Source organism: Gossypium hirsutum, chromosome D04 (assembly GCF_007990345.1).
Source record: "Gossypium hirsutum isolate 1008001.06 chromosome D04, Gossypium_hirsutum_v2.1, whole genome shotgun sequence".
NCBI classification, from domain to species: Eukaryota; Viridiplantae; Streptophyta; class Magnoliopsida; order Malvales; family Malvaceae; genus Gossypium; species Gossypium hirsutum.
In genome coordinates this window covers 11,321,425-11,347,883 of record NC_053440.1, presented here as the reverse complement: position 1 = coordinate 11,347,883, position 26,459 = coordinate 11,321,425, and the positions used below count along the sequence as shown (strand labels likewise).

The 26,459-nt window shown below is 33.8% G+C and overlaps 2 protein-coding genes across 2 annotated transcripts; both read right to left on the bottom strand.

Moving 5' to 3' along the window:
• Positions 1-11,077: 11,077 nt before the first annotated feature.
• Positions 11,078-12,973, bottom strand: LOC107926013 (receptor-like protein 9b). Its single transcript, XM_016856779.2, has one exon. It carries the CDS (start codon positions 12,971-12,973, stop codon positions 11,078-11,080), a length of 1,896 nt encoding a protein of 631 aa, XP_016712268.2.
• A 4,864-nt stretch (positions 12,974-17,837) lies between these two features.
• LOC121216082 (receptor like protein 21) lies at positions 17,838-22,990 on the bottom strand. Its single transcript, XM_041091379.1, has 6 exons — positions 22,701-22,990; positions 22,321-22,400; positions 21,497-21,652; positions 21,102-21,176; positions 20,854-20,997; positions 17,838-18,292 (listed from the first exon to the last, which is right to left on the bottom strand). The coding sequence occupies exons 1-6, from the start codon at positions 22,988-22,990 to the stop codon at positions 17,838-17,840; spliced, it is 1,200 nt and encodes a 399-aa protein (XP_040947313.1).
• Between the last annotated feature and the right edge of the window lie 3,469 nt (positions 22,991-26,459).

The following is a 26,459-nucleotide window of genomic DNA, read 5'->3' as shown; positions in this document are numbered from 1 at the left end:
ACAAATTATCCCCCACCAACGTAACATCTTTATACCCGATTCGATCCTCTGAACTCGATATAAAAATATTACATTTGGTGTCAAAAGCGATCTTGACTAAACACCAAGTCACTTGAGCAATTAACGGTAAAATTTTAACTTATACAACTTGATATTATCATTACGGATGTTCGGGTACATTACCAATTAACCGATTACGTTTGAAAATGTAATAAATATGGTTTCACTTAAAACAGAGGGCAAGTATCAGTACTAAATCATAAGGTATCGGTACCTAAAACAAGGTATTTATACCCCTGACAAGCATCGATACTAAAATCGACCTCTGAAATTCAAATATTTTGAAATCAATGTGCAAGTATCGATATCTTTACCTCAAGTATTGATATTGGGCCTTAGGTACCGATACCAAGATGTGGTATCGGTACCAAATTGACATTCTATTTTCGAAAATCTTGAAATCAAGCTCCAAGCATCGATGCCTAATCCGCAGGTATCGATACCTTGAGTTAATTTAGTCAAAAATACCTTGAAAATTTGCTAAAACCCCCTGCAAAGTTATCGAATCAGTCCAACAACTTAAAATCATGTTAAAACAGTCCAAAACATTCCAACATGATCCAATTTATCCATAATTCATAACATATTCATTTTCATAAGCATCAAACTAGTGGAATTAGACTTTAAACATACTATAATTTTATATAAATTCAACTTAAGCAAAGTTCACACAAATTGGTCAAATTGCTAATTAATCCTCTATCCTTACATCTTTACACTTTGACCCTTAATCATGACATCTACAAAATATCTAATTCATTCTTTTACCATTTTATCCCTACACTTTCTTAGTAATACCTTATATGAATCATGACCTATTTAGTATAAATTGCACCTTTAAACCTTCTTCCTTATTCACCAATTCCATGCCACCATATTTAAACTTTTAATTTCACACTTTTTGCCCTACTACATTTCATTTTCCTACAAATTAGTCAATACTTTGAGTTAACTTTTCTTGATTCAAAACACTCCAAACCCTCTTTCGATTCCAACTAGATTCCACACTATCACATAGATATTCCTAATAAATTTATTTCCAAAAAAATTTCTCTAATATTGTTGACCTAACATGCTACTGTACCACCTACGGTACCTTGAGGATATTACAAGTAATACACAACTATATGGCTGCCAAAAATTACCTTTAACCACTGTACCAATACCCATTCGCCAATTTGCACCACCCAGTCGGTGGTTCAATCCATCTAGGAACCATTATATCAGAATTAAAATTTATCAATGGCCGCTTAGTAGCAACTGTCGAATCAGTAAGGAAAATCCTACAACAATGCCTAACAAAGCTAAAATTTGGGATGACTTTAGCATGATAATACAATGCCTAACAAAGCTAAAATTTGGGATGACTTTAGCATGATAATATTGATTGCGAATGTACCATATTCGTTAACCCAATATTATAGATTATGACACGACATGATGCAGGTTGCATCCTAAGGGTATAAACTACAACTTGTGAAGCTGAATACCATGACTAAAAATATTATAGCAAGTAGGCAACAAATTATTAAATAACTTCCAATCAAATATAAGGATTTTAGTTGGTAACCGAAATTGCCACAATAATCTAAACATTTTTGCATCCAAATCATAAGACAACCAAAAATTCTTGACTTATTTTTGAACTTCCTAGCAAGTTCAACTTGATAAGTAGCTTTATTTAAAAGATTTAATTTGGTTCACGAATCCAAAAACAATTATATATTTGAACTAACAATGCAACTGAAACCATATAAACCAAATGCAAACCTTGCTCATCCACCACGAACTAGACGAGTTCCTCATTCCAAGATCATCGTATCCAAGTAAGCAGGGGCGGAGCCAGGGGCTGGCAAGGGCCCTGTCCCCATAAAATGCAAAATTTCCAATTTAGGTACCTTTATAATTTATAAAATTTTAAATTAGTAATGGTAAAATTGCACTTTGGCCCCCTAAAAATGATAAAAATTTTAAATTAGTAATGGCACACAAGACCTAGACAAACGAGCATGTTGAGGCCAGAGTGAATACTAAAGCTAATTTTTCAAAATTTTTATGACACACACGGTCTGAGTGGATTCGCATGGCCTAGCGACACAACCGTGGGAGAAGTGAATGACAATAGCACATAGCTTAAGTGATGACACACTGCTTGGGCGCACGGGCATGTTCTTGGCCGTGTGAACATTGGAGAAAGGTTTTAAACATTTTTAATAGGCCACACGAGCACATTGAGTTACACGGGCGACTCACACGGCTATGTGGCCCAACATGGTCCTCACACACGCCCGTGCCATTCTTTTTAACTTGAATTTTTTTTCTTTTCACTTCCCCTCATTTTCTCCTCACTCACGTCACCAGTCGTCTATTGTCTCCCTTCCTTTTTTCCCCATCCTTCAACCCCTCCTGTCGCCCTTTCCTTGACGTCCTCTAACCCCTCATCCAGCCCTCTCGTCATCAACCCCCTCACAAATCATCGACCATTATTTTTTCCCTTCAAGACCCTATGCTCGCTAGCGTCATCCTAGCCTATCGTCGATTGTCCTTACCCTATAATTTTTAGCCACCAAAACCCTTAATCGTCCCCTCTTTTTCCTTCCGCCACGCCCAACCACCCCTTTCTTCCTTTCCCACTTACAATCAACCCCTTCTCTCCCCTTTTTCCTCACACCACCATCCTTATTGGAGTCCCGTCGTTTCTCACCAGTCGTCCCTCTATTTTTTCCCTAGCACCATCGCCGATTGTTTCCCTTTCGCCGCCATCTATCCATCCTCTACCACCATTTGTTATCAACTTTTTTCTTTTTAGTTATTTTATTTATTATTTTTATATTTCCTTTATTATTATTATTATTATTATTATTACTACTGCTACTCAAGTACTAGGATTAAATGTTAGTTCTGCTAGTTTTGGTTTATTTAGTGAGTTGATTCTCATTGGGAGATGGATTGAACTCGGGTCGTGTGTTTCATGTATCGAAGTGCTTATCTGCGATATTGCTTTGTCTTGGCGCTGATCTTAGGTAACTCACATATGTAGTGATTGGTGGTGATAATTCTATTTTTGTTCATGCTAAATCTCTACGTGACAAATTTGATATGTGTTGGGTTAAATTATTTCGACACAGTTTATCTAGAATTTTTTTATTCATTTTTGCTGATGTATTTTTTTCCAGGTACATAATGCCGAATACACGAGGCAAGAGTAAAGTGCCTGCTCAATCCAAGAAATGAAAGGTTATTGGGACCTCATCTTTTTCCTCGCAGATCGCAACCACTCGCCACCGATACCTCACATTCGACCATCCACCCCATGAAGAGAGGTACCAACACCTGAAGGACAGATCATTAGGGTTTGGGTTGATGTATTGATTGGGAAGCCTTTCAAACTGTGGGTTTATCTGTATGTGTTCATACTCTATTGGAAGCGACTCCATAGGAATGGTTCTTCATGATCGTGGAGCTGACATATGCTGAGCTTACTCTAGAGTTTTTATCCACATTTTCCCTATAGACCATGTTAACGACGAGGGATGAACCACGAGCAACTGGAAACACAAAAATATAGACTTTTTAGCACCTTTTGAGCCCTAATTCATAAAGTTTCGAAGTAAATTTTATTGAAATTCATACTTTAATTATAAAATAATTAATTTACACTTAAATTATTAATATATTTAATTTTAATTATTTTATAATAAATTTTCACAAATTTAGTTTATTTTCTACAGTTTCGCACGAAAGGTGAAAATTGGCTCGGTAAACACCTCGAAAGGCTTGAATCGTTGGGGAATTTTTGCATTGAGTGAACCAAGGGAAAGATTAAATATTTTCCAACCAAGGACGATCCAAATAATTATTATTATATGCACTTTATATTTAATTTTTATCCAGAGTTAATTGGGTCAAAAAATTAATATAAAGCCTAAAGGAGGAAGTGGTCTGATTGTGCTAATAAAAGAATACTAATCCAACAAGAGAAATGGCAGCCCAAAACCGGTCAACAAGCTGACCCAATCAACTGAATTTTGGTGATTTTTATGCTTGCAAAAAAACCCTCGAAGTTTCCTTGAAATCGTATTCAAACCCCCTCCACTTATTATGCTTTTGAAGATTTGTCCTAAGCTAAATTTAGCAAAGTTTGAAACATTCAAACTTTGCTACATGTGTGGTCGGCCAAGAGGAGTGTGTGGCTGCTAATTATTTGCTATTTTTAGTAGCCACTCCCACCTATAAATACCCCCTTCACCCATTCATTCAACATATCTCTCTCTCTTTTACTCACTTTCTCCCTTCCAAAACCTCTCTTTGTTTCTCATTTTTCCCTTCTACTTTTCATTGTCGATTTCTCTATTGGAAAAGAGCCTTCAACCACCTTCGGTAACAGCATTCAAGTGCTTATAGAAGTCGTGAAACAACAGAACGAGCAGAGAAGGAGAGGAGCAAACTAGTCTGGTTTCGGAGAAACACTAGATTTGATTCTAGTTTCCTATCCTTTAATTTTCCTTGTTTTTGTTATGAACATGTCTATGAATATTTTTTATGTTGTTATTCTAAATTTAATTAACATGACTTAAATTTAATTCATGTTAGCTTGATTGCATTTCGTCTACTTAAGTTATTAAAATCATGTTTATGTTGTTATAGGTCTTGGTAAATTGTTTGATTAAGTAAAACCATGATTATGTTATACTTGCATTATAATTGTAAGATACCTAATGAATTAATTATTAATCGTATTGAAATTATAATTAATTGAGACAATACTTAATCAATGCATGTTTAATTTTCTAAGGTAGCTGAGGGTTTAATTAGCGATGGTATTAAACGATACTTTAGCCTTGCATAACTTGCAAGATTATTGTGATTAAACTATTTCAATGTAGGAATATATTGTTACTTCACTTAATCTTTTACTTGCTTACTAAAATTGATTAATTATTTGAATTGACATAGTAATATGTTCAAGAGATTAGTTAATTTTGTAAGTCTGTATGTGCTATAGTTAACAAATTACCAAGTTGCCGTGAATTTATTCGTAACAACATGAACATTTTTTTAGTAAAATTAAGTTAAGAAATGTAATTGATCTAACACAATTATGCCATATTGATTAAACTTGTTTTTCAGAAATCGTGCGTTGGAGTTTTTACCTTTTAATTTTCTTAGTTAAAATCTAGTTTTATTAAACCCTTTTTCAAAACAAACATTTTTCCTTCACCAAAGTGTTTTTAATTGCATTTCATAAATATTTTCTTACACAGTCCCTGTGGGTACGATAACTCGACATTTACTTGTCACTTTATTAGTTGTTTTGATTGTGTACACTTGTACATTTCTATCATTCCAGCGATCTGATTCTATTTTGGGGGCATCACTCGATATAGTCACACCATTTTAGCCCAAACTTTGACTGGTCAGAAGGAGAGTACGAGTGTCGTGGGTACTTTAGACGCGTACTTCTTATGGAGCATGCACGAGTAATACTCAATTGATCTAGCCCATTTCGTGGCCTAGTGCTGTCGGCATCAGAGTGAGGATTTATGGAAAGGACCTATCGATATGGGTCCATATGTGAAATGACTGGTTCATTACTTCGGCCTCCCCGAGACCCCTGAGTAGATTGGTACTCTTAGTTTGGTTGGGGACATGGCACCACAGAGCTTAAGTATAATGAAACATATGAGGATGGTTTCCCGTCAGCCAGGGGCCTTCGGTGATTAGTATGTGTTGCTACATCCGACTTAACAGAATGGGGGTGATGAACATTTAGACGATGGCCTCCCACCACCACCGCGACCCATTCCTAGTCCTCCTCTGAGTCACTCTACTGATGCACTTGCGCATACAGTTACACTTGATGATATCTCTCGTCTTCAGTAGTAGTAGTTAGAGCGGATCGATTGCATTGAGGCATATTTACAATGGATGTGCCAACATTTCCATATTTCTTCACCCGATCCCTCTGCTGCGCCTTGCGATCCTAACATCCCACATGATGCCGATCACTGACTTTATTTAGTTTTTTTTTGTTTTTATTTATTATTAGTTTTATTTTAAGTTGTACTTTTATTTTTATTGTTGGTTGTTTTTATTTTATTTTTGAGACTTATATGTTTTATTTTATTATGCACTTTACTATATTTGTTTTATCAGTTATTTTTCTATTTTGTTCTCTCTTTATTTTGTTTTATTTTATTTTATTTTATTTCTATCTTCTTATTAGTGTGCTCGGAACATGTACTTCATTTAGAATCTCCTAAGATTCTGAATCTCACTATTCCGACGAAATCATCCAAATTTAGGACAATTTCAGTTCTCTCCCTCCCTTTATGATATTTTGCTTATTGGTTTTGGAATTGTTTGTATATTGAGGATAATGTACATCTTAAGTGTAGGAAGGATGTTATATTCTTATGTGATATAGTCCCTGAATTGTTGTTTGTGTTTAAGTAATTTTCTCAAACCTATCATTAAAGTTAAGTTTCTTTAATTTGGAGTTTTTAGTGATTTTGTTTTGATATAATTTGTGGATTTTTGTGCATTGTTTGATTTATATTTTAAGGCACGAGAAAGTCAAACATGATAAGATGTTTTTCAAAAATTATTGTTTTAGGTTATCTCCTTGAATTAAAGCATTATCTTGAAACTTTAAATTTACAAGTTTAACATCAAAACTATAATTTTTTGAGCTTTTGAGCCTATAAAGCATACATTTTATTTCGTGCTCATTTTATTTTTGATTGTGAGTATGTTAACTTGATTTGTTATTTTAGAACTTGCTTCAGTAATACATGTCAATATCACATTATTAATTTGACATACTGAGATGATAGAGGCACTTAGAATTTAACTCGCTCAACCTTTAACACAACTTGTCTTTTGTATTATCCCTTAGTAAACTCCGTTGATCCTAACACATTTTTTTCTTAACAACCATTGGTGTTAAACCGTAAACCACTTTAATGCTAAAACATATTTTTTATTGACTCCCTTTTTGTTGAAATTTGATTTGGCAAGTGTCTGACTATGTTTCATCATTTGCATTGCTGAATTTTCTTTTTGTTCTAAAAAAAAGGAGAAAAAAACCAAGAAAAAAATTGGTTGAGCTTGAATCGCGAGTTTCATGTATAGAAGCTTACATCCGTCCTTTATTTTTTATTGATGTAAATTCTTTTAATTCAATAAATTTTTTTTTAGTTTGGTAACTTATTAACTTGATTCTCAATTGTAATAAACTCTTCTAACATTTTTCGTACCTTTAACCTAAGCCCCGTTACAACCTTGTAAAGACTTCTTAATTGGTGTGTTATCTTGGTCTATAATGGCGGGGATTTGATTTTCAAGCAAGTTTTGAGTGAATATTACTTGAAACTTAAACACTTCTTGTTCGACTGTTGAGTGCATATTACTTGAAACTTAAACACTTTGAGTGCTTTGAGTGAATCTTTAGTGAGGATGTTATTTCTTGTTGAGTTTGAATTTCATGTAATTATTGAGATAAGGAAAATGCCTAGTGTTTTTAAGCCTTAACAATCTCTGCTTGAATTGCTTTTATTTTTTAGTGTCATTTTAGTTTGAATTTTCAATGCATAATTATCTACAAATTATCTTACGACATTATTAATGAAAACAATAAATTGAGGGAAGTTGACTTGATTGTGGTTTGAGACTTTTGTTTGAGGACAAACAAACACTTAAGTGTGGGGATATTTGATAAGTGCTAAAAGTAACATATTTTAATCTCATTCTTAATGCGTTTTGGGTGATTTGATGTTAATTGTGAAATGATACGTTATAAGTCTAGATATTTAGGACAAAACTCTTTTTAGACTAAAAAATTAGAATTATCTTCGAATTTGAAATAGAAATGAATGGAATAATTAGTTCTAGTTATTAAATATAAATAATTAGTTCAAGCTATTATACTATAAAAAATAATTATTTTCATTTTCAATTTTAATAATGAATAAATTCAATTTTTATTTTTAGTTTTTTAGTTATCTTATTCTTATTATGGTTATATAAGATAGTCTAGTAAAAGGATAAGAATCAAAATGAAATTAAAGAAAAAAAGAAGCAACCTATAGAAATGAAATCCAGATCATAATGAGAGACTCCTTTCTTTTGTTTTCATTCATAAAGACAGAAGCTAAGACGAAAAAAAGAATCACTATTCGAGTATTCCACCAAATTTCGTGAGAAAATTGAGAGTAAGAGGGGCATATATATGTTATGGAATACCTATCTATATTGAATTGTGAATACAAAAATGATAAAATATTTTCTGATTGGACCAAATAAAAATTAAAATGGGTCTTCGATAGAGACGAAAAACGATAATCAAACAAGAAAATAGGTAAAGACCTTTCGATATAAGAATCTGTATCTATATCTACTAAATTCAACTGTTTTGCATAAAAAAGAAAGCAAATAAATAAACGAAAGAAAACAAACAAATGAAAGAAAGGGGAAGGGGGGGGGGAAGGAGGGCCATCCTAATGAGATCCTAATCTCAAGACACAAAAGGGGACATGGTAAAATTGGTAGACGCTACGGACTTAATTGGATTGAGCCTTGGTATGGAAACCTACTAAGTGATAACTTTCAAATTCAGAGAAACCCTAGAATGAAAAATGGGCAATCTTGATCCAAATCCTATTATTTTATTATTTTACGAAAATAAACATGAACAAATGTTCAAGAATCGAGAATTAAAAAAAAAAGAGGATAGGTGCAGAGACTCAATAGAAGCTATTCTAACAAATGGGGTTGATGTTGGTAAAGGAATCCTTATATCTAAACTCTAGAAAAGATGCAAGATATACCTATTTTTTTTGTAGGTATACTAATGAAAAACTATCTCAAAAAAGACGAACCGAACCCATATTTTTTTATATTATATTATATGCAAAATCAATTTATATTTATATGAAAATATGAAAAATAAAAAAAATTTGTTGTGAATCGATTCCAAGTTGAAGAAAGAATCTAATAGAATAGTCATTAATCAAATCATTCACTCCATAGTCTGATAAATATTTTGAAACACTGATTAATCAGATGAGAATAAAGATAGAGTCCCGTTCTACATGTGAATATCAATACCGACAACAATGAAATTTATAGTAAGAGGAAAATCAGTCGACTTTAAAAATCGTGAGGGTTTAAATCCCTCTATCCCCAACCCCAAAAAGCCCGATTGCTGTCTATTTATTTTATCTTACCCTTTTTGTTAGTGGTTCAAAGTTCTTTATATTTCTCATTCATCCTATTCTTTGTCGTTTTACAAGCGAATCTTAGCATAACGTAAATTTGTTCTTTTATCACAAGTCTTGTGATATAGTGTGATATATTGTGATATATATATGATATATGTAGGGGATCAAAATTAGTGAAAAACGAGGGAAAACCGAAAAATTAAAGCAAGCTATAGGAGCTACACAGCCTGACCCATTCCACACGGCCGTGTCGTTTTCACGGGATTATACACTAAACAGTGGAAAAACATGATTTTTAGGTTTTTTTGGGCATTCTAAGATGTATATATGACAAAAATAGGAAGGTAGAAGTGAGTCGTCATAGAATATTCAAGAAAACAACTCAAAAAACACCATTAAAGTCTATTCTGAAGCAAATTTCCGTCAAAATTGAAGATTTCCAGTTGATTTTTTTTGGAGATTATCATGAGTTTCTTTGTTTCTTTCAGTTATATTGTATCTTGGATGTTTTTTATTTTCAAGTATGGACTAATTTTTTAAATACCGAGGGAGATGAACCCTATGAGGGATTCTGTCGTTTGATTTTTATTTTACGTAATAAATTCTTAGTTCTTTTTTCTCAATTATGTGTGCTTAATTCTTGGTTTAATATTTCTAAATAATTGATCCACGTTTAATGTGCTAAATTCAAAGGTTGAATAAACCCTGTTTAAGAGTAGATATTACGCAATTGAGTGGAATTGCATGCAATCCTAGAAATAGGATAACATAAATCTACCAGATTAGAGTTAAATCTAATAGGAGAATCCATAGCACGAGTTAATGCGATAATAAATGTTTTAATTAGAAAGAAATTTCAATTAATCAACCTAGAGTCAGTTGCTCTTATGCTCGAAAGAGATATTTGCATAATTTAGGAATTTCTATGGATCAAGATTGCATAATTTAGGATTTCTACGGATTAAGATATTAAGTAAAAAAATTACGTAATTTAAATTGATAGTGACAAATAAAATCTAGGTGAAATTTTTTCCTAACTATTGTTTTGCTTATTGGTTATTAATCAGTTAGTAATTAATTTAGTTAATTTTAGTTTTTAATCAACCGCTCGAATTATTCAATTAAATAATAAAAAGACAATAATTACTAGTACTTTTAGTCTTCGTGGGAATGATATCTGTACTCATTGTAACTATATTATTAACTGATAAGTGCATCTGACTTACTTAAATTTTTAATTCCGTGGATTTTAATAGACTGGTTTTTTCTTATCAAAACCCTAAAAAGTAAAATGGTAATAAGGGAATCCAAAATGATTAGTTTATTACCTTGTTGAAGAAACAAATTGTTAGAAGACCTTATTCATGCAGATCGATCAAAATGAGGAAACTGATCAATTAAACTTGAAAAAATAGAACAGTTTTAAGCGGGCTGATAGTGCCCTGCAGTTTCCTTGTCCAGGGAAAACAAAATTCATTTCACAAAGTGCCGACACTTCTGTAAACCCCCACATTCCACAAACCAAATGAAGGAATCTGTAAGTACAAACTTTGTGATTATATTCCAACTATTGCAATGACCAAGGATCTTGTGTTTCAAACAGGACGAAGCCTAATAAGATTCATTATCTATCATGTTTACATAATCAATTTGCAGAGATAAATTTCTATAATTCAGTTATCAACTTGGATTGGTTAATTTTTCTGAACTAAACCAGAGTACTATAGAACTCATTATTTATACTAATAATAAAATATACATTGTAAGCTTTAACTTATGCTTAATTGTTACATGGCCTACCAACACAGTTTAGCACAAGCCTTGTGTACAATACTGGAAATGAAATCATAAGCAGGATAATATATACGATTTTCAAAGAAATTAAACCATCTTCTTCGCCAGTAAGGATTCAGATAGAGAATAATTATGGAAGTAAGAAAGAAAATGATGTATGTGGTGCTAAATGTTACGGAGAAGAGCACAGGATCAATACCATACCATTTCTCCTTACTTTGATCTACGAATTTTATCAGGGGATGCGGTGACACGATGCTACAGTTCTGGTTCAAGGGCTGTCCACAAAGAAATTGATTTCCTTCGTAACTGCTTCTATCAAATATCCCAAACTGAGCTTTCATATCTGGAATTCTACCTGATAAGTTGTTGTATGCCACACTGAACACTTCGAGGAAATAGAGATTGATCAGTAATGAAGGGATTTCTCCACTCAACATATTGTGTGAAAGGTCTAAGCTTTCAATTTGGGTGAGATTTGAGAAAGATTTCGGGATTGGTCCCGTCAATTGATTGTAGGATAAGTTTAGTGCGTGAATCCAGGCTAGATTTCCAACCTCGTACGGGATCCTACCGGATAGTTTGTTACATGACAAATCCAATCCCGACATGAAATTAAGAATGCCACCTTTATAGGTGTTGGATCTATGTTTTGTCAAGAAGTCAACTTCCACATTTGTGACAGATTGTTCGGCAGTGCTGTGAAGCACATAATCCTTCTTCAAAGTTCCATTTCTAAAATATGTAGTATAATCCCATTCGTTAGAAACTTTTTCATGTGAAATGTCCAAATCCAAATAGCGAGGCTCAATCTTTCCGAACCTGATACCCTGGAAACAGGGGGGAATTGACCCGGAGAAGGAGTTGAGGGAGAGATCCATCATGCTTATTTGTTTCAATTCACATAGTTCTTCTGGAATCAGACCACTTAGAAGATTTTGACTCAATAAAAGAACTTTCAAGCTAGTCAACAAGCCAATAATACCAGGGATGCTCCCTGAAAGATTGTTATCCCGGAGGTTTAATACCAAAAGCTGTGAAGTGTTGAGAAAAACTTCTGATATTGATACACTATATTTGTTCCCCTGTAAGTATAAGTGCTGTAAACGAGGGCATGAGGGGAGTGGAGCAGAAAGGAGATTATGAGAAAGGTCTAAATAATACACAGAACGCGAAATGCCTTCACATTGGAACTGACCCTCCAAATAATTGTTCCGCATCACAAGTATATCCAGATACGTCACATTACCTATCCAGCTACCAATATTCCCTGTCATAAAGTTGTAACCAATGTCCAATAGCGCCAGGTTGCCAAGTACCCTTCCTTTTGCTTTCACATTTGACAGATTCCCACTGAAGTAATTGTTCCTTAATTGCAACACACGTAATTGAGTCAAGTTGTAGAGCATCGGAAAAATCTGTCCATGAAGTTTGTTACCGGATAACATTAGAACGCGCAAATCATTGCAGCCGACAGTTAGTTCTTTGGGGATTTCTCTAGAGAAATTATTGTAAGATAAATCCAGTACTTGCAAAATTTTCATGTCACCAATGGAGGGTAGCAGATCTTGCTCAAAAGCGTTTCCTGATAAATCTAGATACTCCATGTGTGGAAGGATTTTCCCAATATTCTCCGGAAGATCGTGAATTTGATTGCCTGATACATCCACCATAACTGCGTTGGTCATAGCGAATGGTGGTAACTGAAACTCCCCGAACAAAAAGTTGTTCCTTAGTTTTAGAATTTCAAGGTCGGCATTGTTTACAAGCAACCAACCAGGAAAACTTGCACGAAACTTGTTGTTGAAGTCAACTCCCATGCAGCAGCCAAGGTGACCATGCAAAGTGGCCATGCAGGGATCGTGCTTTAACAGCAAACCGAAACTGTATTGTTTCATTTGGTTACTCAAATGAACATTTTGTGTTTTAGTTTGTTTTGAACTAAGTTGGTAACTGTATTTTGATGTAATTAGGTGCTGAATGACAAGTTTAGGTAGAAGTTTATGTTTTCAATCAAGTTTACCAAGTTACTAGGCAATTTAGTGGTGTTAGGTATGTTATTAGGTGGTAACTTGTTTGTTTTGCTGTTGTTATCTCATATATATGTATTGGTATTATGCCTTGAAAATGTTAATGAAAATTCAGCTCATTTTCATTCAATTTTATCTCTTTCTTTTCTGTTCTCCATTGCAAAATTTCTTTCTTCTTCTTCAATAGTTTATTCAGCAAGGCTCGACACTTGCTATGCAAGCAAGCTGAAATCATCTTGCTATTATCTCTTGCACCAACAATTGGTATCTAGAGCCGTTGTCTTAGTGGACCTGTTGCTTCAAACCAAGGAACCTGATGGCTTATCCAGGATTTTCACCAGCAGCCCCACCAGTCTTCAATGGAGAAAGCTTTCACATATGGCTGGTAAAGATGAAGACTTACCTGCAGGCCTTTGATTTGTGGGAAGTTGTTAACACAGATGCTGAGCCAGCACCACTGAGGGCTAATCCCACAGTAGCTCAGATCAGACAACATGCTGATGAGAGGACCAAAAGGCACAAAGCCATGTCCTGCATTCAGAACTGTGTATCAGATGTCATCTTTACCAGAATTATGGCCTGTGAGACTCCAAAACAGGCCTGGGACAAGCTTAAGGAGGAGTTTCAAGGCACTGAGAGAACAAGGCAACAGCAGCTGTTGAATTTGAGAAGGGATTTCGAGAATTTGAAGATGAAGGAAGAAGAAACAGTGAAGCAGTATTCAGATAGAATTATGGCAGTGGTTAACAGTATAAGGCTCCTAGGTGAGCACTTTGATGAGGCAAGAATTGTGGAGAAAGTCCTCTCCACTTTGCCTGAGAAATATGAAGCAAAGATATCCTCCCTAGAGGACTCAAGAGATCTTGCTAGCATTTCTTTGACTGAGTTAATCAACACCTTCTATGCTCAGGAACAAAGGAGAGCTAGCAGAGCTGAAGATCACCAAGAAGGTGCATTTCAAGCCAAGGCCAGAGAAGCCTCGAGCACCAATGCTCAAAGAGGCAAAAAGCCTTAGAAAAGCAGGCCTAAGCCTGATGCTGCAAGGAGCAATGACCAGCCCTGCAGATATTGCAAGAAGCTAGGCCATCCAGAAGACAGATGTTGGTTCAGGCCAGAAGCAGTATGCCAGCACTGCAAGAAGAAGGGCCATGTTGAAAGGGTTTGCAAAAATAGAACCAAGCCAAGGCAGAGCCAATTTCAACAACCAAAGGTTGAAGCTCGAGCAGCTGAGGACAGTAGTGACCAAAAGGAGCAGGTCTTTGCTATTTCTTGCTTAACTGCTGAGAAGAAATTTTCAAAAGGTTGGCTATTGGACAGTGGTTGCACTAACCACATGTCACCAGATGCCTCCTTGTTTAAAACCTTGGATAGAAGTTGCAAAACCAAGGTCAAGGTTGGAAATGGCCAGTTTATAAAGGCTGAAGGAAGAGGAGAGGTGCTGATATGTACTCCTACAGGTAACAAGGTCATACCAAATGTGCTTTTGGTGCCTGAGATTGACAGAAACCTTCTCAGCATAGCCCAATTGCTTGAGAAAGGTTATTCTGTTGTATTCAAGGATAAACAGTGCCACATTGCAGATCCAAATGGATCAAGCCTTATGACAGTCACAATGACTGATAAATGCTTTGAGGTTCATTGGTCAAATGACTTAAAGTCAGCATATACAGCCTCTATAGATGACTCCAAACTCTGGCATAGAAGACTTGGACATGCCAACTTCAGGTCAATGGGTCGAATGGCCAGTGAGGGCTTGGCTGAGAACTTCACCAACTCAGTGGAGTATGATTATGTGTGTGAGGTCTGCCAGATGGGGAAACAGGCAAGATTGCCATTTTCTACAAATGCAGCATGGAGAGCTACTGAAAGACTGCAGCTGGTGCACTCTGATGTATGTGGCCCGATGAGAACTGAATCACTCAGCAAAAACAGGTATTTTATCCTCTTTATTGATGATTTTACAAGGTTTTGCTGGATTTTCTTCTTAAAACACAAATCTGAGGTAGCTCAAGAGTTTGTGAAGTTTAAAACTGCTGTAGAGACAGAAACAGGTTGCAAGCTGAAATCGATAAGGTCAGACAATGGCACTGAGTACACTTCAGCTCAGTTTCAAGCCATTTGCAATGATGCTGGTATCAAACACCAGCTTACAAATGTCTACACACCTTAGCAAAATGGGGTATCAGAAAGAAAGAACAGAAGCTTGATGGATATGGCCAGGTGCCTGCTGTTTGAGAAGAAACTGCCCAAGACTATGTGGGCTGAGGCAGTAAACACTGCTGTCTACCTTCAAAATAGGCTTCCTACTAAAGCTCTTACATCCAAAACACCTTTCGAGGCTTGGTCTGGTTTCAAGCCTTCCTTGGCACATCTGAAGGTGTTTGGTTGCCTGTGTTATGCACAAATACCAGCAGCAAAGAGAGATAAGCTCTCTGAAAGGGCTCAACCAGGTGTTCTAGTAGGCTATAGCTCAGTTAAAAAGGGCTACAGGGTGCTGGATCCTTTGACAAACAAAGTCCAAGTGAGCAGAGATGTCATCTTTAATGAGAAGGCTTGCTGGAATTGGGAGAAGAGTAAACCAGAAGCTGCTTCAGAAGACCTGGTGCCTAATCAAGCTGAACTCGAGCATCTTGGTCCTGAAATGGATGTTGATGATGTGCCTGTGAGAGGCACAAGGCCCCTAGATGAGATTAATGAAAGAGCACAAGTTGCTATAGCAGAACCTAGTAGTTTTGAAGAAGCTGAAGCAGATGAAGGTTGGAAACAGGCTATGGTTGATGAAATCAACATGATTGTGAAGAATCAGACATGGGAGTTGGTTGAAAAGCCTGCCAACAGAAAGACCATTGGTGTAAAATGGGTCTATCGAGTGAAGCACAATGCGGATGGAAGTTTAAACAAGCTAAAGGCCAGGCTAGTTGTAAAGGGCTTCAGTCAAAGGTATGGTCTGGACTACATGGAAACATTTGCTCCAGTAGCCAGACTCGATACAATCAGATTACTGATTGCAGTTGCTGCTCAGAATCAGTGGACAATCCACCAAATGGATGTCAAGTCTGCATTCCTCAATGGATTCCTAGAAGAGGAGATATACATCGAGCAACCCCCAGGTTTTATAATGCCTGGTAAGAAACATTTGGTGTATAGGCTAAGAAATGCCTTGTATGGCCTAAAACAGGCCCCTCGAGCTTGGTATGCTCGAATTGACTCATACTTGGTCAGTTTGGGATTTGAAAGGAGTGCCAGTGAGCCAACACTTTATGTTAAGAAGGATCAAGCAGAAACACAGCTTATTGTGTCTCTTTATGTGGATGATCTACTTGTAACAGGAGGAGATAAGACAATGTCAGAAGATTTCAAAAGAAAAATGAAGGAGATGTTCGAGATGTCAGATTTGGGGTTGATAACTTATTTCCTTGGAATAGAGATACAACAAGCTGATCAAGGAATTTTTTTGGGACAAAAGGCATTTGCTTTGAAAGTTTTATCCAAGTTTTCAATGCAAAATTGCAAGCCAACATGCACACCTATGGCAGTTGGCATAAAACTGTCGAGCCAAGAAGAACATGAGCCTGTCAATGAATCATTTTATAGGAGCCTTGTTGGTTGTTTGCTGTATTTAACAGCAACAAGACCTGACATTCTGTTTGCTGTGAGCATGCTGTCAAGGTTCATGCACTGCTGTAACCAGCAACATTACAAGGCTGGGAAAAGGGTGCTAAGATACATCAAAGGTACCTTAAACCATGGAATACAGTTTAGAAAGGCTGAAGAGTTGAAACTGATTGGCTATACTGATAGCGATTGGGCTGGTTCAAAGGATGACATGAAGAGCACTTCTGGCTATGCTTTTACACTTGGCTCAGCTATGATTTGTTGGAGCTCAAGAAAACAAACAATGGTAGCTCAATCGACAGCAGAAGCAGAGTATGTAGCAGCTGCCAATGCTGTTAATCAAGCTATGTGGCTGAGAAAAATTTTGAGCGATTTGAATCTACAGCAGAATGATGCAACTGTGATACATTGTGACAACAAATCAGCAGTTGCTATTGCTAAAAATCCTGTCTTCCATGGCAGGACAAAACATTTCAACATTAAACTCCATGTGATAAGAGAAATGGAACAAGCTCGAGAGATCAAGCTAATTCATTGCAGCTCAGAAGGTCAGATCGCCGATATCTTCACAAAATCACTTTGTGGATCGAGATTTCTAAACCTAAGGAAGCAACTAGGAGTCTGCTGCATAGAAGCTGAGGAGGAGTGTTGAAGTCAACCCCCATGCAGCAGCCAAGGTGACCATGCAAAGTGGCCATGCAGGGATCGTGCTTTAACAGCAAACCGAAACTGCATTGTTTCATTTGGTTACTCAAATGAACATTTTGTGTTTTAGTTTGTTTTGAACTAAGTTGGTAACTGTATTTTGATGTAATTAGGTGCTGAATGACAAGTTTAGGTAGAAGTTTATGTTTTCAATCAAGTTTACCAAGTTACTAGGCAATTTAGTGGTGTTAGGTATGTTATTAGGTGGTAACTTGTTTGTTTTGCTGTTGTTATCTCATATATATGTATTGGTATTATGCCTTGAAAATGTTAATGAAAATTCAGCTCATTTTCATTCAATTTTATCTCTTTCTTTTCTGTTCTCCATTGCAAAATTTCTTTCTTCTTCTTCAATAGTTTATTCAGCAAGGCTCGACACTTGCTGTGCAAGCAAGCTGAAATCATCTTGCTATTATCTCTTGCACCAACACTTGTTGTGAGAAAGATCAACTATCTGCAGGTGGAACTGGTGGCGAAGAAAATTAGGAATGCTGTTGGTATGATTGTTGAGACTACAGTTAGATAGTGCCAAAACCTTCAATTGGAACGAGGGAAACCACCCTGGAGGATTCTCAGTATCAATCTGCAATTTACCATTGTTGCTTGCGAATTGGAGTACCTCAAGCTTGGAGTGAGTTTTGAAGGAGCTTAGTGAGAATGAACCCTCAAAATGGTTGTAACTAAAATCAAGATACCAAGAAAATGTTAGGCTGTGTATCAAAGACGCTGAAAGGGTTCCACTAAAATTGTTATCTGAGACATCCAACAACCCAATAAACGTTAAATTGGATAGACAAGGGGGAAGGATTCCTTCAAAGTAGTTTTGGCTAAGATCCAACTCTTGTAGTCTCTTCAGTTGGCACAGACCTGTGAAAACCATAAACAAATGCATGCTCATACATTCTCATTTATAAATTACTAGTTTATGATTTCATGTATTTAATTTTTTAATTAGTTTTCTAAATAGTGTAAAATTTTAATATAATTAAAATATATCAACTTATTCAACAATTCAAATATTATAAAAAAATTAATTAGTAATTAAAGCATTTCAACATATTCAATATACAATATAATTTTACTTCATGTAATTAATGCAAAGCAACATTATTCAAAATATAATGCTAATAAAAAAATTCTAATATTTATTAAACCATTTGTAAAAACTATATTATAAATAAAACTCTTCAATATTCAATTTATTATTTATAAAATTATATATATGAGATAAAGGTACTTATTATATAAATAATTAAAATTTACTATTAAAATAAAAATAAAATATATATTTGTATTCTTTGGGTTAATGGTTTCACTATTTTTATTATTATATAAAATCATTTATTAGTGAAATTTTCTAATCAAGTAAAAATTTTGAAACAATTTATATTAGTAAAATTAAAATATTTATTTATAAATGTTATAAAACTTTAAAATAATAAATTCAGCAATATAATAAACAAAAAAAAACTATATTAATCAGTTCAGAAGTTTCTCCATATTCATGTGTACATATATATATAGGGAGAAATCCACTTACACCGATGTAAGTGTAAAATTAAAGTAGTTTAATACCTTTTCGTATTTCTGCATGATTAATATTTTAATAAATTAATCGTTGAATTTATTATTTCATTTATATAAATCATGCACATTAAATTTAATGCAAATTAAAATTTTATAACTATTTTTTTAAGTAAAAAACTTTCACCTCTACACTAAATATTAATATATATATATAGGATGTAAATATCAAATGGGTTTAAAAATTTACATGCATTACCGAGTATACTTATATCGATAAATTTAACAGTTGAATTAATTATACAAAGAGATATAAAAAGAGTATAAAATTATTTTAATTTTATATCAGTATAAATGAATTCGTTCCAAAAATATACAAAGTAAATTATAAAAATTTATCCATTTTATTGTGATGTTTTATTTCTCTACAATTTTTCTTTTGTTTTTCAATATTATTTTACTTTTCGGATTTTTAAACATCTTAAATTTATTTTGTATCCCTCTCTCATCTTCAATCAATTCAGTCGGCTATTATTATTGCACTTATCTTAAGGGTTGACAACATTTATTTATTAGGTAAATTTGAAATAAAATAATTATTTTTCCTTACAAATTATTATCATTTATTTATATTTACTTTTATTCATTTTTATCAATTTTTAATTAAAAAATCAATTAAGTACCTCCGTTAATAATTTCATCATTGATCATATTGATGTTAAAATAAATTGATAAACTAATAAAATGGTGACACATGACAGCTTCCGGTTTAGTCTAACAATTTTCCATAAAAATGATTAAAAAAATAAAATAAAAATCAGAAAAATTATAAAAATATTAAAAACATATTAAAATTGGTATAAAACATATAAAAATTATAAAATATATAAAAAATAATATAAACTTTAAATATTATAAAAATATAAATTTTTATAAAATTAAAAAAACATATTTAAAATTTTATAAAAACAAATTAAAATTCTTAAAAACTTATAAAAATCATAAAATTGATATAAAATTTATTAAAATTTTATTGTACTTAAAAAATTGAATATACAAATTTTAAAAATAAAAAGAATAATTTATCAATAAAAAGGAGAGAGTCCGGATTATTCAAAACATTTTATTCAACATCAAAATGACACTAATAATATGATGACTATTCCCATTATCCAAGGGTTGGTGGAATGTCATGTATTCATTATGATTTTAAGGGTTTAAATAACTCTTTTATATCATTTTTAATTTTTACATTTTTTAATATGTTTTTATTTTTAAATTTATTATAATTTTTACATTGTTTATAATTTTTATGAATTTTTATAAAAGTTTAAATATTTTGAATATATTTTATTAATTATATATATATTTGATAATTTTTGATAATTTATTAGATTTTTAATATTTTTATAATATTTATAAGTTTTAATGATTTTTTCATTTCTTATATAAATTTTATAAGTTTATATAAATTTTAATATTTAATATTTAATATTTAATAATTTAATAATTTAATGATTTTTAATATTTTTAATATTTATATGATATTTATTTATTCTAAGAATTTTATAAGTTTTGATAAAATTTTAACATTTTAAATATGTCAATATTAATTTTATACTTTTTTTATAATTTATTAAATTTTTATATTTTTATAATTTTTATAAATATTTATAATGTTTTATAAGTTTACATAAATTTTAATATTTTGTAATTTTTTATTTTTAAAAATATTTTTTATATAATTTTTATAAAAAATATTAAAATAATCTAATTATATAAAACTTCTAATTAATTGATTGTTCACACCGCATTAATTTGACAAAATGGTAGCCTCCATCATTTTTATGTGTCTTTCTATAATAACCAAAAAGCAAGAAAAGTAGAAACGTATAAACTGGTACCTGAGGGCAAAGAAGCAGCAAGTAAATTCCGAGCAACGGAAAATGCCTTAAGGGAGGATAGATTCCCTATATTTGGAGGGATGGAACCTTCCAAGTTATTGTAGCTCAAATCTAATATCTCCAAATTACTGAACCCCATCAACTCTGCCAATCAGTGTAAATCGTCTTCTTCTTATTAGGTATTACAAAAACTTTATGCATTCTATTAGGCTTTCAAAAACATCAAATAAAATAAACCAAAGAAATACCTTGGATTGGCAGAGTTCCATTGAGGTAATTCCGGTACAAATTAAGCACCTTCAAGTTTTTTAGATTCTCTAATTCTGCACCAGGATACACATTCATTCATATATATATATATGCATGAAAGAGCTGAAACGGATAAACAAAAATATTCTTCTTTGACTTGTACTTTGTAGTAGTGTTGAGGGTCTAACCCTCAGCATGTCAGATATTGTTTTCTCTAAAAATTCTTTTCTCGACTCCATGACCTACATGCTACTACTTGAGCTAAAGTCTGAGAGACATATGGGTGTTCTCACGCTGAAGGACATTGTCAAGGAAAATTGGAACAATGAAAGGAATAAAGCCGATCAAGCATTTTCTTTTACTAATTAAAGTGTACATATACATAAGTACTTACCTACGCTAGAAAGAGGACCTTCCAAGTGGTTGAGCGATAGGTCGAGGTAGACGAGGGACGGAAGTGAGCCCAAGAACTTCATACTGTCCTTATTCATGGCATTCCAGCTCAGATATAGGTACTTCAGCTCCTTAAGCTTAGACAGATTTCTAGAATCTATTTACACATAAAATGATAAAATCCCATTTTTGTTAGGAATCATCAACCTAAGCCAAATGATGTAAAGAAAAATAGACTAGTCCTTTTGACTTGCGACATTTATTTAATCTTATATGTTAAAGTTCGTGACTTGAATCCAAATTATATTTGAGATGATTAACACGGTTTAGTATCTTCAAGATATTTTATTAAAGAAATCAAAATAAACTTAGATATAGAATGGTAAAAGGCTTGTCAAAAACCAATTCCACTCTTCCAACATTTTGGTGTGGTCACGATTTATTGCTAGAACTAAAAGTTCAATTAAGTAACACACAAGGCCAAAACTGAAAAATGATATTAAGATGTAAAAAGAGTTATAATTTATTTTCAGTGTCCCAAATAATAAAAATAAAAATAAAAATAATGTTGTGACTACTTACTTTGTGCTGTCGATGAGCTGCCTTGGAGTGCGTTTGAACTTAAATCCAAATATTCCAAACTTTCGAAAACGGATAATTCTACATCGAAATGGAGAATGTCATATTTCAATTCAACTCTCTTCTATACGATAATGCAAGCATCAAATATTGTGGAGTTTTTTGAGTTGAGCAGGGGTGAGAAAAAGTAACTACAGAATAATAAGGAATATAAATGACTTTTTCTGGGAAAGGAATTAAACATACCTTGGACAGGAATAGTTTCTCGTGGGCGTTGGAATTCTCCTTCCCAGTTATCAAATATTACTCCTCCCATGTTATTGCCACTGAGATTAAGACTCTGAAGGGAAGTAAGTGCACTCAATTGTTTTAAACTGCTCTTATTTAAATTGTTCTGAGAAAGATCCAACGTCTCAAGCTTTTTAAGTCTTAAATAGCTTCAAACCCTCCTGTCATGTAAGACGCCCAAACCAAAATAAATTATGTTTTTGTTTCTATTTAGTTATCTGGTTTAAGTTAATATTAGATACGTACCCTGATTTTCTATCCATCCACCAATGGCATTGAAGGATAAATCTAGAGTTGTGAGGTGAACAAAGGGCTGAAACAAAGCGAGGTTCACATACCAATTAGAGTCGTAACTACACCGTCTATATTTCCTAGTGTTGTTGAGGGAGAGTTGGATGACACGACCGGTGGAAGAGTTGCAGGTGACTCTCTCCCAACTACAGCAGTCGCTGAGTGGATCACCGCTCCATGAAGGGAAGAGATGGTCCGCATCGTAGCCTTCCGATTCAACAAATTCCTTGAATTGTAACAGACCTACCCTCTCCTCTTCCACACAGCTTTTCAGCACTTGGAATTGTAATGCAAGGATCATAGCCAGTAGGATCAACATCATGAACTTGGGACTCATACTTGGCTTTATGCTACTATGCATAACTATATATATATATATATTCCGTGGATTATCCAGATTTCTGTGCGTGCTTGAGACGACTTTACTGCTCCAAGTGGGGACTGACCTAACACCCAGTTTTTTTTTTGTTTGTTTGTTTGATGCCGAAATTTTTGCATATTAAATATTTATAATTCTAACTGAAAAAACAACCGTAAAAAATTGAATGTCGGTAATGACAATATATCGCAAAGAAAAGAGAAATAAAATAAAGAATACACAGATTTTTACGTGAAAATTCTTTCGGGAAAAACCCACGGGTAGAGGAAAAGAAAATTCACTATATCAAATTCGAATGACTACAAGAGGAGTTTCGACTACATCTATTTATAGATTGAGAAAACCTAATTCTAATCAAAGTCGAATATATTATGCTAATAAATGCTAAATATATTATACTCATAAATACTAAATTTTCTAGAAAGAAGATATATTTGGTTTAACTTGACTTGCAAGTATTCTCTTAGAATTTGGGTCACACAACTCTAACAATCTCCACCTTAACACGAATTCTCAATGAATAAGTTCTTCATCGCGAACTCTCAACGAATAAGTTCTCCACCTCTTCCATAAAACCCCTTAAGGGTTTAACTTAAATAATGAGCTCCAATCAAGTCTAAGCAATGCTCAAACTTGGTTATAGGAAGTGACTTAGTTATCATATCTGCAGGACTTTCATTAGTACTAATTTTGCTCACAATGATATCACTACGAGCAATAATATCACGAATAAAATGATACCGAACATCAATGTGTTTTGTTCTCTCATGAAACATTTGATCTTTTGTAAGGAAGATGACACTCTAACTGTCACAAAATACTGTATTGATTTGTAGGTTTTCATTGAGTTCACTAAAGAGTCCCTTCAACCAAATAGCTTCTTTACAAGCCTCACTAATCGCCATGTACTCAACTTCAGTAGTAGACAAAGCGACTGTAGTTTGCAAAGTGGCTTTCCAATTGATTGCACAACCTCCGATTGTAAAGACATAACCTGTGAGAGATCTTCTTCTATCAAGGTCTCCAGCAAAATCAACATCAACATACCCAATGACTCCATCTCTAGTTCTTCCAAACTGTAAGCAAACATCAGTAGTACCTCGTAAGTATCTTAAAATCCACTGAACTATTTTCCAACGTTCTTTACTGGGACTCGCCATGTATCTGCTAACTGCATTGACTGCATATGATAAATCTGGACGAGAACAAACCATAGCATACATGAGAGATCCCACTGCACTAGAGTATAGAACATGTGGCATGTACTCAATCTCATCATCTGATTGTGGAGACAAAGCCGATGAAAGTCTAAAATGGGCTGTTAAAGGAGTCCTAATAGGCTTAAGCATTCTGCATATTAAATATGCAAAGAACTTTCTCAATGTACCCCTTTTGACTTAGGTACAGTTTACTTGCTTTTCTATATCTGAGAATCTTCATACCAAGTATCTTCTTTGCTGGTCCCAAATCTTTCATTTCAAATTCTTCACTTAGCTGGGCTTTGACTTTTTTTATCTCTTCTTTATCTTTCGCTGCTATCAACATGTCATCAACATAAAGGAGTAGATACACAAAAGAACTATCACTATTTTTCTTAAAGTAAACACAACTGTCAAATCTATTTCTTTTAAAATCATGAGAAGTCATAAATGAATCAAACCTATTGTACCACTGACTTGGTGACTGTTTCAAACCGTAAAGGGACTTTTTTAGCAAGTAAACATAGTATTTTTTTTCTGAGACTATAAAAACCTCTGGTTGTTGCATGTAAATATCCTCCTCAAGTTCTCTATGTAAAAATGCAGTTTTTACATCTAACTAATCAAGCTCCAAATCATGTATGGCCACAATACCAAGCAAATCGAACTATGTTTCACAACTGGGGAGAACACATCTGTGAAGTCCACTCTTGGAATTTGATTTTAACCCTTTGCAATAAGTCTTGTTTTATATCTGGATTCTTCAACTCCTAGAGTCCCCTCTTTCTTGTTAAATACCTATTTACAACGAACAACCTTTTTACCTTTAGGAAGTTTCACAAGATCCCATGTTTTGTTTTTGTGGAGTGATTCTATCTCCTCTTACATAGCAACCGTCAACTTTTTTGAATCTTCATAGCTAACTGCATCAGAATAATTAGATGGCTCTTGGTTTGCATCTATATCTTCAACCACATTTAAAGCATAAGCAACTAGATTAGCCTCGACATACTTCTTTGGAGGTTTAATTTCTCTTCTAGTTCTATTTTTGGTGATAGAGTATTGTGGTGAAGAAGTAACTCTATTTTAAATTTTTGTACTAGCTTGAGGAGTCGACTTTGTTGTAGATTTAAGATTAATCTGATGCTCCACCTGCTTTTGATTTTCTTTATTGGAAGAGTCTTTAAGAGATAAGTTAGGTAGCATAATAGTTTCATCAAAACAACATCTCTGCTAATCACAATTTTTATATTTTCAGGACACCATAACTTATGCCCTTTTATACCAACTTTATAACCAAGAAAAATACATCTAATGGTTCTTAATTCCAATTTTCCATTATCAACATGAGTATATGTAGGACACCCAAAAATCTTTAAATCAGAATAGTCAGTAAGATTACCAGACCATACCTCTTGTGAGTCTTTTTTCAATGGCAACAGATGAAGATCGGTTGATTAAAAATATACAGTAGAGGTTGCTTCGGCCCGAAATGACTTTGGTAAGTTGACATTTGACAACATACATCGAACCTTCTCTATGATCGTTCTGTTCATTTGTTCTACAATGCCGTTTTACTGTGGAGTATGACGAACTGTCAAGTGTCTCACAATCCCTTCTAACTTGCACAATTTATTAAACTCATTAGAACAGAACTCTAAGCCATTGTCTGCGCGGAGGTATTTTATTTGTTTTCCCGTCTATTTTTCAATCAAAGTTTTCCAAGACTTAAATGCAGAAAACACATCACTTTTCTGCTTCAGGAAGAACGCCCACACTTTTCTGGAAAAATTATCAATAAAAGTTAGCATATAATTAGCTCCACCTCTCGAAAGCACTCTAGATAGTCCCCAAAGATCAGAATGAATATACTCTAATGTTTCCTTCGTGTTATGGATTCCTCTGGTGAATCGAACTCTCTTTTTACTTCCCAAAAACACAGTGCTCATAGAACTTCAGTTTGCAAATTCCTTTACCATCAAGAAGTCCTCTTTTGCTCAATTCTACCATGTCATTCTCACTCATATGCCCTAGACACATGTGTCATAGTTTAGTAATATCATCATCTGACAAAGAAAAGGATACGACAGCTGCATCACTAGTAACAGTACAACCTTACAAAACATATAACTTAGCAGTCTTTCTCTATCCTTTTATCACAACAAGGAAACCTTTGGAAATATTCAAAACCCCACTTTCAGCTGTGTATTTGTACCCTTTTAAATTAA

Excerpts from the sequence above, each read along its gene's own strand:
- LOC121216082 (XM_041091379.1), bottom strand. The coding sequence starts at position 22,990 with ATGAGTCCCAAGTTCATGATGTTGATCCTACTGGCTATGATCCTTGCA. Across the intron at positions 22,401-22,700 it reads TGTAGTTACGACTCTAATTG|TGGCAATAACATGGGAGGAG; the intron begins GTATGTGAACCT and ends TCTTAATCTCAG. Across the intron at positions 21,653-22,320 it reads AGAAACTATTCCTGTCCAAG|ATTCTAGAAATCTGTCTAAG; the intron begins GTATGTTTAATT and ends ATGTGTAAATAG.
- LOC107926013 (XM_016856779.2), bottom strand. The coding sequence starts at position 12,973 with ATGAAACAATACAGTTTCGGTTTGCTGTTAAAGCACGATCCCTGCATG.